This window comes from Heterodontus francisci, chromosome 20 (assembly GCF_036365525.1).
Source record: "Heterodontus francisci isolate sHetFra1 chromosome 20, sHetFra1.hap1, whole genome shotgun sequence".
NCBI lineage: Eukaryota > Metazoa > Chordata > Chondrichthyes > Heterodontiformes > Heterodontidae > Heterodontus > Heterodontus francisci.
Window position 1 is genome coordinate 22,096,153 of NC_090390.1, and position 16,006 is coordinate 22,112,158.

General features: G+C 58.0%; 1 protein-coding gene across 3 annotated transcripts in view; it reads right to left on the reverse strand.

The window, feature by feature from the left end:
• slc22a15 (solute carrier family 22 member 15) overlaps window positions 1-14,933 on the reverse strand; it is a 75,582-nt gene extending 60,649 nt beyond the window's left edge. For 2 of the 3 annotated variants that reach the window (XM_068052425.1, XM_068052424.1), the window contains exon 1: window positions 14,787-14,932. In XM_068052425.1, coding sequence (XP_067908526.1) covers window positions 14,787-14,870 — 84 coding nt within the window. In that variant the 5' untranslated portion in view covers window positions 14,871-14,932. Of the gene's footprint in view, window positions 1-14,786 lie in introns of all 3 variants that reach the window. The other variant, XM_068052426.1, reaches the window with a different exon arrangement.
• Between the last annotated feature and the right edge of the window lie 1,073 nt (window positions 14,934-16,006).

The following is a 16,006-nucleotide window of genomic DNA, read 5'->3' on the forward strand; positions in this document are numbered from 1 at the left end:
CAAGCAACAGCCTGACATAGTCATACTCACGGAATCATACCTTAGAGACAATGTCCCAGACACTGCTATCGTCATCCCCAGGTATGTCCTGTCCCACCAGCAGGATAGACCCACCAGAGGTGGCAGCACAGTGGTATACAGTCGGGAGGGAATTACCCTGGGAGTCCTCAACATCGACTCCGGGCCTCATGAAGTGTCATGGCATCAGGTCAAACATGGGCAAGGAAACCTCCTGCTGATTACCACCTACCGCCTTCCCTCAGCTGATCAATCAGTACTCCACCATGTTGATCACCACTTGGAAGAAGCACTGAGGGCGGCAAGGGTGCAGACTGTGCAGGGCGGCACAGTGGCGCAGTGGTTAGCACCGCAGCCTCACAGCTCCAGCGACCCGGGTTCAATTCTGGGTACTGCCTGTGTGGAGTTTGCAAGTCCTCCGTGTCTGCGTGGGTTTCCTCCGGGTGCTCCGGTTTCCTCCCACATGCCAAAGACTTGCAGGTTGATAGGTAAATTGGCCATTAGTAATTGTCCCTAGTATAGGTAGGTGGTAGGGAAATATAGGGACAGGTGGGGATGTGGTAATAATATGGAATTAGTGTAAGATTAGTATAAATGGGTGGTTGATGGTCGGCACAGACTCGGTGGGCCGAAGGGCCTGTTTCAGTGCTGTATCTCTAAACTAAACTAAACTGTACTCGAGGTGTGGGACTTCAATGTCCATCACCAAGAGTAGCTCAGTAGCACCACTACTGACCGAGCTGGTCAAGTCCTAAAGGACATAGCTGCTAGACTGGGTATGCGGCAGGTGGTGAGGGAAGCAACAAGAGGGAAAAACATACTTGACCTCATTCTCACCAATCTGCCTGCCGCAGATGCATCTGTCCATGGTAATATTGGTAGGAGTGACCACCGCACAGTCCTTGTGTCTCGCCTTCACATTGAGGATACCCTCCATCATGTTGTGTGGCACCACCACAGTGCTAAATGGGATAGATTTCGAACAGATCTAGCAATGCAAAACTGGGCATCCATGAGGCGCTGTGGGTCATCAGCAGCAGAATTGTACTCAACCATAATCTGTAACCTCATGGCCCAGCATATCCCCCACTCTACCATTACCATCAAAACAGGAGACCAACCCTGGTTCAATGAAGAGTGCAGGAGGGCATTTCAGGAGCAGCACCAGGCATACCTCAAAATGAGGTGTCAACCTGGTGAAGCTACAACACAGGACTACGTGCGTGCCAACCTGCGTAAGCAGCATGAGATCGACGGAGCTAAGCGATCCCATAGCCAACAGATCAGATCTGTCCTGCCTCATCCAGCCGTGAATGGTGGTGAACAATTAAACAACTAACTGGAGGAGGTGGCTCCACAAATATCCCCATTCTCAATGATGGGGGAGCCCAGCACATCAGTGCAAAAGATAAGGCTGAAGCATTTGCAACCATCTGCAGCCAGAAGTGCTGAACTGATGATCCATCTCGACCTCCTCCTGAAGTCCCCAGTATCACGGATGCCAGACTTCAGCCAATTCAATTCACTCCGTGTGATATCAAGAAACGACTGAAGGCACTGGATACTGCAAAGGCTATGGGTCCTGACAATATTCCGGCAATAGCACTGAAGACCCGTGCTCCAGAACTTGCCTCACCCCTAGCCAAGCTGTTCCAGTACAGCTACAACACTGGCATCTACCCGACAATGTGGAAAATTGCCCAGGTAAGTCCTGAACACAAAAAGCAGGACAAGACCAACCCGGCCAATTACTGACCCATCAGTCTACTCTCAATCATCAGTAAAGTGATGGAAGGTTTCATCAACAGTGCCATCAAGCGGCACTTGCTTAGCAATAGCCTGCTCACTGATGCTCAGTTTGGGTTCCGCCAGGGCCACTCAGCTCCTGACCTCATTACAGCCTTGGTTCAAACATGGACAAAAGAGCTAAGGTGAGAGTGACTGCCCTTGACATCAAGGCAGCATTTCACCGAGTATGGCATCAAGGAGTCCCAGAAAAACTGAAGTCAATGGGAATCGGGGGGAAACTCTCCACTAGTTGGAGTCATACCTAGCGCAAAGGAAGATGGTTGTGATTGTTGGAGGTCAATCATCTGAGCTCCAGGACATCACTGCAGGAGTTCCTCAGGATAGTGTCCTAGGCCCAACCATCTTCAGTTGCTTCATCACTGACCTTCCTTCAATCATAAGGTCAGAAGTGGGGATATTCGCTGATGATTGCACAATGTTCAGCACCATTCGCAACTCCTCAGATACTGAAGCAGTGCACGTTGAGTGAGCTGATTGAGTTCGGAAGGCGCTTAAGGTCACGGGTTAGACTCAAGGCTACACAGCCGAGCAAGTGAGTGAGGTAAACGGGTGGAAGGCCCGGGGCAGAGAGCCCGGCTCCTTGAGTACACAGGGCTCGGCTCCAGGACCACACGGAGCCCGGTGTGACGGTGCCCAAAGTCCATTTGTCTAAAGGATGAATCTTGATACAGACCCGTTGATGATGTTTTCCCGGTGGTTCTATCAAGGCCGTCAAAATCTGAAAAAGGAACTGGGGGGGGGGGGGGTGGGGTGAGTGGCAGCGATTCAGCTCACAAAATATCTCTCAGAGCGGCAAGAAGAGGAGGTTTAAAGAGGCGACTTTAAACAGTAGGTGTGTTGTCAATGGGTAACAGGTTCATCACATGAATAAACCATTTTGAGTTTTGCTGTAGTCTGTGACATTATCTGAACCCACTCTGTTGTATTTGTCTTTGAATCATTGCTACATATCTAATATCTATTTAAGGTGCCACATCAAAGGTTATTGCAGAAAATAAAAGCTCATGGTGTAGGGGGTAACGTATTGGCATGGATAGAAGATTGGTTAGCTAACAGGAAAGAGAGTAGGCATAAATGGGTCATTTTTCGGTAGGCAAGCTGTACAAGTGGTGTGCCACAGGGATCTTTTTACAATTTATATAAACGACTTAGATGAAGGGACCGAAGATTTGTTTGCTAAATTTGCTGATGACACAAAAATTGGTAGGAAAGTAAGTTGTGAAGGGGTCATAAGGAGGCTACAAAGGGATATAGATATGTTAAGTGAGTGGACAAAGACCTGGCAAATGGAGTATAATGTGGGAAAGTGGGAAATTGTCCACTTTGGCAGGAAGAATAAAAAAGAATCAAATTATCTAAATGGTGAGAGATTGCAGAGCTCTGAGATGCAGAGTGATCTGGGTGTCCCAGTGCATGAATCGCAAAAGGGTAGTATGCAGGTACAGCACGTAATTAGGAAAGCTAATAGAATGTTATCGTTTATCGCGAGGGGAATTGAATACAAAAGAAGGGAGGTTATGCTTCAGCAATACAAGGCATTGGTGAGACCACATCTGGAGTACTGTGTACAGTACTGGTCTCCTTATTTAAGGAAGGATGTAAATGCATTGGAGGCAGTACAGAGAACGTTGACTAGACTAGACCTGGAATGAGTAGGCTGTCTTATGAGGAAACACTGGACAGGCTAGGCATGTATCCACTGGACTTTAGAAGAGTAAGAGGTGACTTGATTGAAATATATAAGATCCTGAGGGGTCTTGACAGGGTGCATGTGGAAAGGATGTTTCCCCTTGTGGGAGAATCTCAACCTTAGAGGTCACTGTTTAAAAATACAGGGTCGCCCATTTAAGATGAGGAGAAATTTTTTTCTCTCTAAGGGTCGTGAGTCTTTGGAATTCTCTTCCTCAAAGGGCAGTGGAGGCAGAGTCTTTGAATATTTTTAAAGCAGAGGTAGATAGCTTCTTGATAAGGGGGTGGAACGTTATCGGGGGTAGGTGGAAATGTGGAGTAATGAGTTCAGCCATGAACTTATTGAATGGCGCAGCAGACTCGAGGGGTCAAGTGGCCTACTCCTGCTCCTAATTCGTATGTTCGTATGTAGAAATGCAGCAAGACCTAGACAATATCCAGGCTTGGATAAATGGCAAGTAACATTCATGCCACACAAGTGCAAGGCAACAACCATCTCCAACAAGCGAGAATCTAACCATCTCCCCTTGACATTCAATGGCATTATCATTGCTGAATCCCCCACTATCAACATTCTCGGGGCTACCATTGACCAGAAACTGAACTGGAGTAGCCATATAAATACCGTGGCTACAAGAGCAGGTCAGAGGCTAGGAATCCTGTGGCGAGTAACTCACCCCGACTCCCAAAGCCTGTCCACCATCTACAAGGCACAAGTCAGGAGTGTGATGGAATACTGTTCACTTGCCTGGATGAGTGCAGCTCCAATAACACTCAAGAAGCTCAACACCATCCAGATCAAAGCAGCCCACTTGATTGGCACCCCATCTACAAACATTCACTCCCTCCACCACCGACGCACAGTGGCAGCAGTGTGTACCATCTGCAAGATGCACTGCAGCAACGCACCAAGGCTCCTTAGACAGCATCCTTAGACTCATCCCTACAAGTTCTTTTACAACAAGATTATTAATTAGCCCTTTCTCATTACATAATACTGGATCTAAAATAGCCTGTTCTCCTGTCGGTTCCTCAACATACTGCTCTAGAAAACCATCCCGAACCCATTCCAGAAACTCACCCTCCACAGCATTAGTGTTCATTCGGTTTACCCAGTCTATGTACAGATTGACGTCACCCATAAATACTGTACAAATTAAGCTAACATGTGGGTGCGAAAGAGTTGCCTTTAAACAGTGTGGTTAGGTACTTGCATGGAAGTAGTCATTTCTGATGAGATGAGTGAACGTCGAAAGTTCAACTAAAATGGCATTAAAAACAAAATGTCCCTGAACACCTTCTGGGTACACAGATTTCTACAAGCACAGAATACTCTGAACAGAAACCGAGTCACCTCATGGTCCCTTACTTTTAATTGTTTTAAGTCCAAAGCCTGTCAGTTTAATAACCAAATGCATCATCCAGTGTCATAGAGAAACATTACAGGCCAGAAGGTCCCCAGTTCAATCTCCAATCGGTGCTGGGTTAGCAGATCTTAGCAGATGACAAATGAGGGCACTGCAATCACCCTCACTCCCCCTAGGTCAGTGAAGGAAATAAAATGATCACCCAGGGATCGCTCTTGTTCCTGATAGTTAGTAGATCATGCACTCCACTGAAAACTGCCAGATAAACATATGAGTGTTCTTACATTAAACGTATACGGCATTCCTAGGTTAAGCAGCTTGGTGCCCTGTATCCCTCAAATCCATTGCCACAGGTGCATCTGCTTTGTTAACTTGCAAGCAGTTTTTTTTCTTTTAAAGTGAAAAATAGTAAAATATTTAAAAATATATATGAACAAGAAGAATTAGGAAAATATGAACAGGAATAGGCTATTCAGCCCTTGAGCCTGCTTTGCCATTCAATTCATCATGGCTGATCTGTACCTGAACTCTATTTACCTGCCTTTACTCCATATCCCTAGATACCTTTACCTAACTACCATCGAGCAAACTCAGTCTTGAAAGCTCCGATTACGCCCCAGCGTTACTTCAAATTTCTTCAAGCTTTTGGTTTCCACCCCACCTCCAGCCGCAACCACTGGCCTCGGCCATTAAGTGGGGCATGGCCGCTGTTTCAAACTGTATATTTTTATGTTGCAATTTAATTCATTAGGCCTTCGGTTGGTCAAAATCAGTTGTCCCCCTCAGTCTGTGCTGAACTAGGTCGCAGCCCAATATCTACCACTCTGCTGACTGGTTCGGACTGGGCTGTGACGTATCTTCATCAGCTGCCACCTGAAGTGATCATCACTTGGAATCCAGTACATGATGTAGCTGAGGAATAAGTGGAATTATTGAACAAGGTAGGGAAGACCTCTGAATGACCTAGCTCTAGAATCATATAATCATAGAATGGTTACAGCACAGGAGGCTGCCATTCGGCCCGTTGTGTCCCTGCCAGTTCTGTGCGAGAACGCGCCTCATCTCACTCCAGTATTTTTCTCCGTTGCCCTGCAAATCTTTTCTCTTCAGATAATTAGTCTCCACCACACTCGCAGGCAGTGCATTCCCGAGCCTAACCACTCACTGTTGCTGCTTTTGTTAACCACCTTAAAATCGGTGTCCTCTGATTCTGGATCCTTCGACCAATGGGATCAATTTCTCCCTATCGACTCTGTCAAGACCCCTCATGATTTTGAACACCTCCATCAAATCACCGCTTAATGCTCTCTTCTCCAAAAGGAAAAGACCCAGCTTCTCCAACCTATCCATGTAACAGACATTCCTCGCACCTGGAACCATTCTCATGAAGCTTTTCTTCACCCTCTCTAATGCCTTAACATCCTTCCATAAGCATGGTGCCCAGAAGTGGACACAATATTCAGTTGAGGCCGAACCAGTGTTTTATACATGTTAATCAAAACTTCCTTGCTTTTAACCTTCTGAATACCAGCATCGCTCTGGTGAATCTGTCCACCTAATTGCACTTACAATTTGCTAGTTTTATTCTTTGTTATGTACACTTGTGTGCAGATCTAATTTGGTTAACTGTCCCCAACCTGCCAAATGTGTTGATGGCACTTTTCTCACAGTTTTACTGATTTACGAAGTACTCAATCTTTGTTGATCTTGAGATTGTTTGAATGCAGCTGGTCCAGTCACACAACACATTGGCACAGATCTATCATTGCACTACTCTTTCTCACACATGCAGCCAAACTACAAATGCAACAGAGGGTGTGCAGGAGAGAGGGGGGATGTGGGGGGGGAAGTAGAGAGGGGGGGGGAAAAGAGAGGGGGGGGGAAAAGAGAGGGGGGGGGAAAAGAGAGGGGGGGGGAAAAGAGAGGGGGGGGGAAAAGAGAGGGGGGGGGAAAAGAGAGGGGGGGGGAAAAGAGAGGGGGGGGGAAAAGAGAGGGGGGGGGAAAAGAGAGGGGGGGGAAAAGAGAGGGGGGGGGAAAAGAGAGGGGGGGGGAAAAGAGAGGGGGGGGGAAAGAGAGGGGGGGGGAAAGAGAGGGGGGGGGGAAAGAGAGGGGGGGGAAAGAGAGGGGGGGAAAGAGAGGGGGGGGGGAAAGAGAGGGGGGGGAAAGAGAGGGGGGGGGAAAGAGAGGGGGGGGGAAAGAGAGGGGGGGGGAAAGAGAGGGGGGGGGAAAGAGAGGGGGGGGAAAGAGAGGGGGGGGAAAAGAGAGGGGGGGGAAAGAGAGGGGGGGGAAAGAGAGGGGGGGGGAAAGAGAGGGGGGGGGAAAGAGAGGGGGGGGAAAGAGAGGGGGGGGGAAAGAGAGGGGGGGGAAAGAGAGGGGGGGGGAAAGAGAGGGGGGGGGAAAGAGAGGGGGGGGGAAAGAGAGGGGGGGGGGAAAGAGAGGGGGGGGGGAAAGAGAGGGGGGGGGAAAGAGAGGGGGGGGGAAAGAGAGGGGGGGGGAAAGAGAGGGGGGGGGGAAAGAGAGGGGGGGGGAAAGAGAGGGGGGGGGAAAGAGAGGGGGGGGGGAAAGAGAGGGGGGGGGAAAGAGAGGGGGGGGGGAAAGAGAGGGGGGGGGAAAGAGAGGGGGGGGGGAAAGAGAGGGGGGGGGGAAAGAGAGGGGGGGGGAAAGAGAGGGGGGGGGAAAGAGAGGGGGGGGGAAAGAGAGGGGGGGGGAAAGAGAGGGGGGGGAAAGAGAGGGGGGGGGAAAAGAGAGGGGGGGGGAAAAGAGAGGGGGGGGGAAAAGAGAGGGGGGGGGAAAAGAGAGGGGGGGGGAAAAGAGAGGGGGGGGGAAAAGAGAGGGGGGGGGAAAAGAGAGGGGGGGGAAAAGAGAGGGGGGGGGAAAAGAGAGGGGGGGGGAAAAGAGAGGGGGGGGAAAAGAGAGGGGGGGGAAAAGAGAGGGGGGGAAAGAGAGGGGGGGGAAAAGAGAGGGGGGGGAAAAGAGAGGGGGGGGAAAAGAGAGGGGGGGGAAAAGAGAGGGGGGGGAAAAGAGAGGGGGGGGGAAAGAGAGGGGGGGGGAAAGAGAGGGGGGGGGAAAGAGAGGGGGGGGGAAAGAGAGGGGGGGGGAAAGAGAGGGGGGGGAAAAGAGAGGGGGGGGAAAAGAGAGGGGGGGGAAAAGAGAGGGGGGGGAAAAGAGAGGGGGGGGAAAAGAGAGGGGGGGGAAAAGAGAGGGGGGGGAAAAGAGAGGGGGGGGAAAAGAGAGGGGGGGAAAAGAGATGGGGGGAAAAGAGAGGGGGGGAAAAGAGAGGGGGGGAAAAGAGAGGGGGGGAAAAGAGAGGGGGGAAAAGAGAGGGGGGGAAAAGAGAGGGGGGGAAAAGAGAGGGGGGGAAAAGAGAGGGGGGGAAAGAGGGGGGGGGAAAGAGGGGGGGAAAGAGGGGGGGGAAAGAGGGGGGGAAAGAGGGGGGGAAAAGAGAGGGGGGGAAAGAGAGGGGGGGAAAAGAGAGGGGGGGAAAGAGAGGGGGGGAAGAGAGGGGGATGTGGGGGGGGGAAGAGAGGGGGATGTGGGGGGGGAAGAGAGGGGGATGTGGGGGGGGGAAGAGAGGGGGATGTGGGGGGGGGAAGAGAGGGGGATGTGGGGGGGGGAAGAGAGGGGGATGTGGGGGGGGGAAGAGAGGGGGATGTGGGGGGGGGAAGAGAGGGGGATGTGGGGGGGGAAGAGAGGGGGATGTGGGGGGGGAAGAGAGGGGGATGTGGGGGGGGGAAGAGAGGGGGATGTGGGGGGGGGAAGAGAGGGGGATGTGGGGGGGGGAAGAGAGGGGGATGTGGGGGGGGGGGAAAGAGAGGGGGATGTGGGGGGGGGGGAAAGAGAGGGGGATGTGGGGGGGGGGGAAGAGAGGGGGATGTGGGGGGGGGGGAAGAGAGGGGGATGTGGGGGGGGGGGGAAGAGAGGGGGATGTGGGGGGGGGGGAAGAGAGGGGGATGTGGGGGGGGGGGAAGAGAGGGGGATGTGGGGGGGGGGGAAGAGAGGGGGATGTGGGGGGGGGGGAAGAGAGGGGGATGTGGGGGGGGGAAGAGAGGGGGATGTGGGGGGGGGAAGAGAGGGGGATGTGGGGGGGGGAAGAGAGGGGGATGTGGGGGGGGGAAGAGAGGGGGATGTGGGGGGGGGAAGAGAGCGGGATGTGGGGGGGGGAAGAGAGGGGGATGTGGGGGGGGGAAGAGAGGGGGATGTGGGGGGGGGAAGAGAGGGGGATGTGGGGGGGGGAAGAGAGGGGGATGTGGGGGGGGGAAGAGAGGGGGATGTGGGGGGGGGAAGAGAGGGGGATGTGGGGGGGGGAAGAGAGGGGGATGTGGGGGGGGAAGAGAGGGGGATGTGGGGGGGGGGAAGAGAGGGGGATGTGGGGGGGGAAGAGAGGGGGATGTGGGGGGGGGAAGAGAGGGGGATGTGGGGGGGGGAAGAGAGGGGGATGTGGGGGGGGGAAGAGAGGGGGATGTGGGGGGGGGAAGAGAGGGGGATGTGGGGGGGGAAGAGAGGGGGATGTGGGGGGGGGGAAGAGAGGGGGATGTGGGGGGGGGGAAGAGAGGGGGATGTGGGGGGGGGAAGAGAGGGGGATGTGGGGGGGGGAAGAGAGGGGGGGGAAGAGAGGGGGGGGAAGAGAGAGGGGGGGGGAAGAGAGAGGGGGGGGAAGAGAGAGGGGGGGGGAAGAGAGAGGGGGGGGGAAAAGAGAGGGGGGGGGAAAAGAGAGGGGGGGGGAAAAGAGAGGGGGGGGGAAAAGAGAGGGGGGGGGAAAAGAGAGGGGGGGGGAAAAGAGAGGGGGGGGGAAAGAGAGGGGGGGGGAAAAGAGAGGGGGGGGGAAAAGAGAGGGGGGGGGAAAAGAGAGGGGGGGGGAAAAGAGAGGGGGGGGGAAAAGAGAGGGGGGGGGAAAAGAGAGGGGGGGGGAAAAGAGAGGGGGGGGGAAAAGAGAGGGGGGGGGAAAAGAGAGGGGGGGGAAAAGAGAGGGGGGGGGAAAAGAGAGGGGGGGGGAAAAGAGAGGGGGGGGAAAAGAGAGGGGGGGGAAAAGAGAGGGGGGGGAAAAGAGAGGGGGGGGGAAAAGAGAGGGGGGGGAAAAGAGAGGGGGGGGAAAAGAGAGGGGGGGGAAAAGAGAGGGGGGGGGAAAAGAGAGGGGGGGGAAAAGAGGGGGGGGGAAAGAGGGGGGGGGAAAAGAGAGGGGGGGGGAAAAGAGAGGGGGGGGGAAAAGAGAGGGGGGGGGAAAAGAGAGGGGGGGAAAAGAGAGGGGGGGGAAAAGAGAGGGGGGGGAAAAGAGAGGGGGGGGGAAAAGAGAGGGGGGGGGAAAAGAGAGGGGGGGGGAAAAGAGAGGGGGGGGGAAAAGAGAGGGGGGGGGAAAAGAGAGGGGGGGGGAAAAGAGAGGGGGGGAAAAGAGAGGGGGGGGGAAAAGAGAGGGGGGGGAAAAGAGAGGGGGGGGGAAAAGAGAGGGGGGGGGAAAAGAGAGGGGGGGGAAAAGAGAGGGGGGGGGAAAAGAGAGGGGGGGGGAAAAGAGAGGGGGGGGAAAAGAGAGGGGGGGGGAAAAGAGAGGGGGGGGAAAGAGAGGGGGGGGGAAAAGAGAGGGGGGGGGAAAGAGAGGGGGGGGAAAGAGAGGGGGATGTGGGGGGGGAAGTGGGGGGGGAAGTGGGGGGGAAGTGGGGGGGGAAGTTGGGGGGGGAAGTTGGGGGGGAAGTTGGGGGGGGAAGTGGGGGGGAAGTGGGGGGGGAAAGAGAGGGGGGGGAAAGAGAGGGGGGGGGAAAGAGAGGGGGGGGAAAGAGAGGGGGGGGGAAAGAGAGGGGGGGGGAAAGAGAGGGGGGGGAAAGAGAGGGGGGGGAAAGAGAGGGGGGGGGAAAGAGAGGGGGGGGGAAAGAGAGGGGGATGTGGGGGGGGAAGAGAGGGGGAAGTGGGGGGGAAGAGAGGGGGAAGTGGGGGGGGAAGAGAGGGGGAAGTGGGGGGGGAAAGAGAGGGGGGGGAAAGAGAGGGGGGGGAAAGAGAGGGGGATGTGGGGGGGAAGAGAGGGGGAAGTGGGGGGGGAAAGAGAGGGGGGGGGAAAGAGAGGGGGGGGGAAAGAGAGGGGGGGGGAGAAAAGAGAGGGGGGGGAGAAAAGAGAGGGGGGGGGAGAAAAGAGAGGGGGGGGGAGAAAAGAGAGGGGGGGGGAGAAAAGAGAGGGGGGGGGAGAAAAGAGAGGGGGGGGGAGAAAAGAGAGGGGGGGGAGAAAAGAGAGGGGGGGAGAAAAGAGAGGGGGGGAGTAAAGAGAGGAGGGGGGGAAAGAGAGGAGGGGGGGAAAGAGAGGAGGGGGGGGAAAGAGAGGAGGGGGGGGAAAGAGAGGAGGGGGGGGAAAGAGAGGAGGGGGGGAAAGAGAGGAGGGGGGGGAAGAAAAAAAAGAGACCTTAGGCAAAGTAGTGAACTAGAGGAGGGGGGGAAAGAGAGGAGGGGGGGAAAGAGAGGAGGGGGGGGAAAGAGAGGAGGGGGGGGAAAGGGAGGGGGGGGAAAGAGAGGAGGGGGGGGAAAGGAGGGGGAAGAGAGGGGGGGGAAAGAGAGAGGGGGGGGAAAGAGAGGAGGGGGGGAAAGAGAGGAGGGGGGGAAAGAGAGGAGGGGGGGGAAAGAGAGGAGGGGGGGGAAAGAGAGGAGGGGGGGGAAAGAGAGGAGGGGGGGGAAAGAGAGGAGGGGGGGGAAAGAGAGGAGGGGGGGGAAAGAGAGGAGGGGGGGAAAGAGAGGAGGGGGGGAAAGAGAGGAGGGGGGGGAAAGAGAGGAGGGGGGGGAAAGAGAGGAGGGGGGGGAAAGAGAGGAGGGGGGGAAAGAGAGGAGGGGGGGAAAGAGAGGAGGGGGGGAAGAGAGGAGGGGGGGAAAGAGAGGAGGGGGGGGAAGAGAGGAGGGGGGGGAAAGAGAGGAGGGGGGGGAAAGAGAGGAGGGGGGGAAAGAGAGGAGGGGGGGAAAGAGAGGAGGGGGGGAAAGAGAGGAGGGGGGGAAAGAGAGGAGGGGGGGGAAAGAGAGGAGGGGGGGGAAAGAGAGGAGGGGGGGGAAAGAGAGGAGGGGGGGAAAGAGAGGAGGGGGGGGAAAGTGAGGAGGGGGGGGAAAGAGAGGAGGGGGGGGAAAGAGAGGAGGGGGGGGAAAGAGAGGAGGGGGGGGAAAGAGAGGGGGGGGGGAAAGAGAGGGGGGGGGGAAAGAGAGGGGGGGGGGAAAGAGAGGGGGGGGGGAAAGAGAGGGGGGGGGGGAAAGAGAGGGGGGGGGGAAAGAGAGGGGGGGGGGAAAGAGAGGGGGGGGGGGAAAGAGAGGGGGGGGGGAAAGAGAGGGGGGGGGGAAAGAGAGGGGGGGGGGGAAAGAGAGGGGGGGGGGGAAAGAGAGGGGGGGGGGGAAAGAGAGGGGGGGGGGGAAAGAGAGGGGGGGGGGAAAGAGAGGGGGGGGGGGAAAGAGAGGGGGGGGGGGAAAGAGAGGGGGGGGGGGAAAGAGAGGGGGGGGGGGAAAGAGAGGGGGGGGGGGAAAGAGAGGGGGGGGGGAAAGAGAGGGGGGGGGGAAAGAGAGGGGGGGGGGAAAGAGAGGGGGGGGGGAAAGAGAGGGGGGGGGGAAAGAGAGGGGGGGGGGAAAGAGAGGGGGGGGGGAAAGAGAGGGGGGGGGGGAAAGAGAGGGGGGGGAAAGAGAGGAGGGGGGAAAGAGAGGAGGGGGGGGGGGAAAGAGAGGAGGGGGGGGGGAAAGAGAGGAGGGGGGGGGAAAGAGAGGAGGGGGGGGGGAAAGAGAGGAGGGGGGGGGGAAAGAGAGGAGGGGGGGGGGAAGAGAGGAGGGGGGGGGAAAGAGAGGAGGGGGGGGGGAAAGAGAGGAGGGGGGGGGGGAAAGAGAGGAGGGGGGGGGGGGAAAGAGAGGAGGGGGGGGGAGGAAAGAGAGGAGGGGGGGGGGAAAGAGAGGAGGGGGGGGGGGAAAGAGAGGAGGGGGGGGGGGAAAGAGAGGAGGGGGGGGGGAAAGAGAGGAGGGGGGGGGGGAAAGAGAGGAGGGGGGGGGGGGAAAGAGAGGAGGGGGGGGGGGAAAGAGAGGAGGGGGGGGGGGAAAGAGAGGAGGGGGGGGGGGAAAGAGAGGAGGGGGGGGGGGAAAGAGAGGAGGGGGGGGGGGAAAGAGAGGAGGGGGGGGGGGAAAGAGAGGAGGGGGGGGGGAAAGAGAGGAGGGGGGGAGGGGGGGGGAAAGAGAGGAGGGGGGGAGGGGGGGAAAGAGAGGAGGGGGGGGAAAGAGAGGAGGGGGGGAAAGAGAGGAGGGAGGGGGGGGGAAAGAGAGGAGGGAGGGGGGGGGAAAGAGAGGAGGGAGGGGGGGGAAAGAGAGGAGGGAGGGGGGGGGAAAGAGAGGAGGGAGGGGGGGGAAAGAGAGGAGGGAGGGGGGGGGAAAGAGAGGAGGGAGGGGGGGGGAAAGAGAGGAGGGAGGGGGGGGGAAGAGAGGGGGATGTGGGGGGGGAAGAGAGGGGGATGTGGGGGGGGAAGAGAGGGGGATGTGGGGGGGGAAGAGAGGGGGATGTGGGGGGGGAAGAGAGGGGGATGTGGGGGGGGGAAGAGAGGGGGATGTGGGGGGGGGAAGAGAGGGGATGTGGGGGGGGGAAGAGAGGGGGATGGGGGGGGGAAGAGAGGGGGATGTGGGGGGGGAAGAGAGGGGGATGTGGGGGGGGGAAGAGAGGGGGATGTGGGGGGGGGAAGAGAGGGGGATGTGGGGGGGGGAAGAGAGGGGGATGTGGGGGGGGGAAGAGAGGGGGATGTGGGGGGGGAAGAGAGGGGGATGTGGGGGGGGAAGAGAGGGGGATGTGGGGGGGGAAGAGAGGGGGATGTGGGGGGGGGAAGAGAGGGGGATGTGGGGGGGGAAGAGAGGGGGATGTGGGGGGAAGAGAGGGGGATGTGGGGGGAAGAGAGGGGGATGTGGGGGGGAAGAGAGGGGGATGTGGGGGGGATGTGGGGGGGAAGAGAGGGGGATGTGGGGGGAAGAGAGGGGGATGTGGGGGGGAAGAGAGGGGATGTGGGGGGGAAGAGAGGGGGATGTGGGGGGGAAGAGAGGGGGATGTGGGGGGGAAGAGAGGGGGATGTGGGGGGGAAGAGAGGGGGATGTGGGGGGAAGAGAGGGGGATGTGGGGGGGAAGAGAGGGGGATGTGGGGGGGAAGAGAGGGGGATGTGGGGGGGAAGAGAGGGGGATGTGGGGGGGAAGAGAGGGGGATGTGGGGGGGAAGAGAGGGGGATGTGGGGGGGAAGAGAGGGGGATGTGGGGGGGAAGAGAGGGGGATGTGGGGGGAAGAGAGGGGGATGTGGGGGGGATGTGGGGGGGGATGTGGGGGGGGATGTGGGGGGGGATGTGGGGGGGGGATGTGGGGGGGGATGTGGGGGGGGATGTGGGGGGGATGTGGGGGGGGGATGTGGGGGGGATGTGGGGGGGGATGTGGGGGGGGGTGTGGGGGGGGGTGTGGGGGGGATGTGGGGGGGGGTGTGGGGGGGGAGGAGGGTGAGAGGGAGAGGGGGGAGGAGGGTGAGAGGGAGAGGGGGGGAGGAGGGTGAGAGGGAGAGGGGGGAGGAGGGTGTAAGGCAGAGGGAGTGCAGGAGGGTGTACGGGATGGGGGGGGGGGAAAGAGGGTGTACGGGATGGGGGGGGGAAAGAGGGTGTACGGGATGGGGGCGGGGGGGAAGAGGGTGTGCGGGAGGGGCGGATGGAGGGGGGGAGTTCGGAGGAGCGGTCGGGAGGGGAGTCTGGCCCGGGGTGGGGAGGAAGGGAGGGCGATCGGCCCGGGGTGGGGAGCAAGGGAGGGCGATCGGCCCGGGGTGGGGAGCAAGGGAGGGCGCTCGGCCCGGGGTGGGGAGGAAGGGAAGGCGATCGGCCAGGGAAGGGAAGCTGCTCTTCAGTCTGAATTACCAGCTGCTGCTTCGACCCCCACCATTTCTGGAGTCTAGCTGCACCACCTGCAGCAGAACGAAGGTGACTGTCAGTCTCTTCTGATACCTCCCGAACTCACCGATCGACAACAGCGCAGCATCCACATCCATCGCGAACAGAGGGGCGGGAGGCCCATCCGCCCCAACCCATGACCCCAGCACAGCGCCACCTCCGACCGGTCTCGGTATCACACCTCCGGCACAGCGCCACCACCGGCCGGATACGGTACCACACCTCCGGCACAGCGCCACCTCCGGCCGCTCCAGGTATCAAACCTCCCGCACAGTGCCACCACCGGCCGGATACGGTATCACACCTCCCGCACAGCGCCAACTCCGACCGGTCTCGGTATCACACCTCCGGCACAGCGCCAACTCCGGCTGGATACGGTATCACACCTCCGGCACAGCGCCAACTCCGGCTGGATACGGTATCACACCTCCGGCACAGCGCCAACTCCGGCTGGATACGGTATCACACCTCCGGCACAGCGCCACCACCGGCCGGATACGGTATCACAGCTCCGGCACAGCGCCACCACCGGCCGGATACGGTATCACACTTCCGGCACAGCGCCACCACCGGCCGGATACGGTATCACACCTCCGGCACAGCGCCGCCTCCGGCTGGATCCGGTAGTTGTCACGGTCAGGAACAGGGCTGCAGTTACATATTCAGTTAAACCAGCAGAGACCCGCAAGACATTTGCAGTGAAATTAGTATCTTTACACAATGCTGCTGACCGGGGTGTGGTGGAGGCTGGGGGCCAGTTCGGGAGGCCCGGGAACTGCGAGGCCTAGGAGGTAGTAAAGGAGGCCGGGGAGCGGCGGGCTGGGGACTAGTCAGGGAGACACACGCACCAAGTTCTTGTCACCAAACCACCGATCTGTCATGAAATTCAAACAGACAGAAACTGTATTTTTATTATTATAGATATATTTTACCTCTCTCTCACATATATTACATTGATTAAATTGTACCTCAATTTTACAGTCTCACAAGTGCATTCATTCATGGCTGGGCCAGGATTTATTGCCCATCCCTAATTGCCCTTCAGAAGGTGGTGGTGAGTTGCCTTCTTGAACCGCTGCAGTCCATGTGAGGTAGGTACACCCACAGTCATGTTAGGAAGGGAGTTCCAGAATTTTGATCCAGCGACAAAATATTAAACTCACCTCTCACCGTACGTGTGAAAACTTTGAACATGCCTACTGTGGACCTGATCTCTTTATTTGGAGCTGAATCT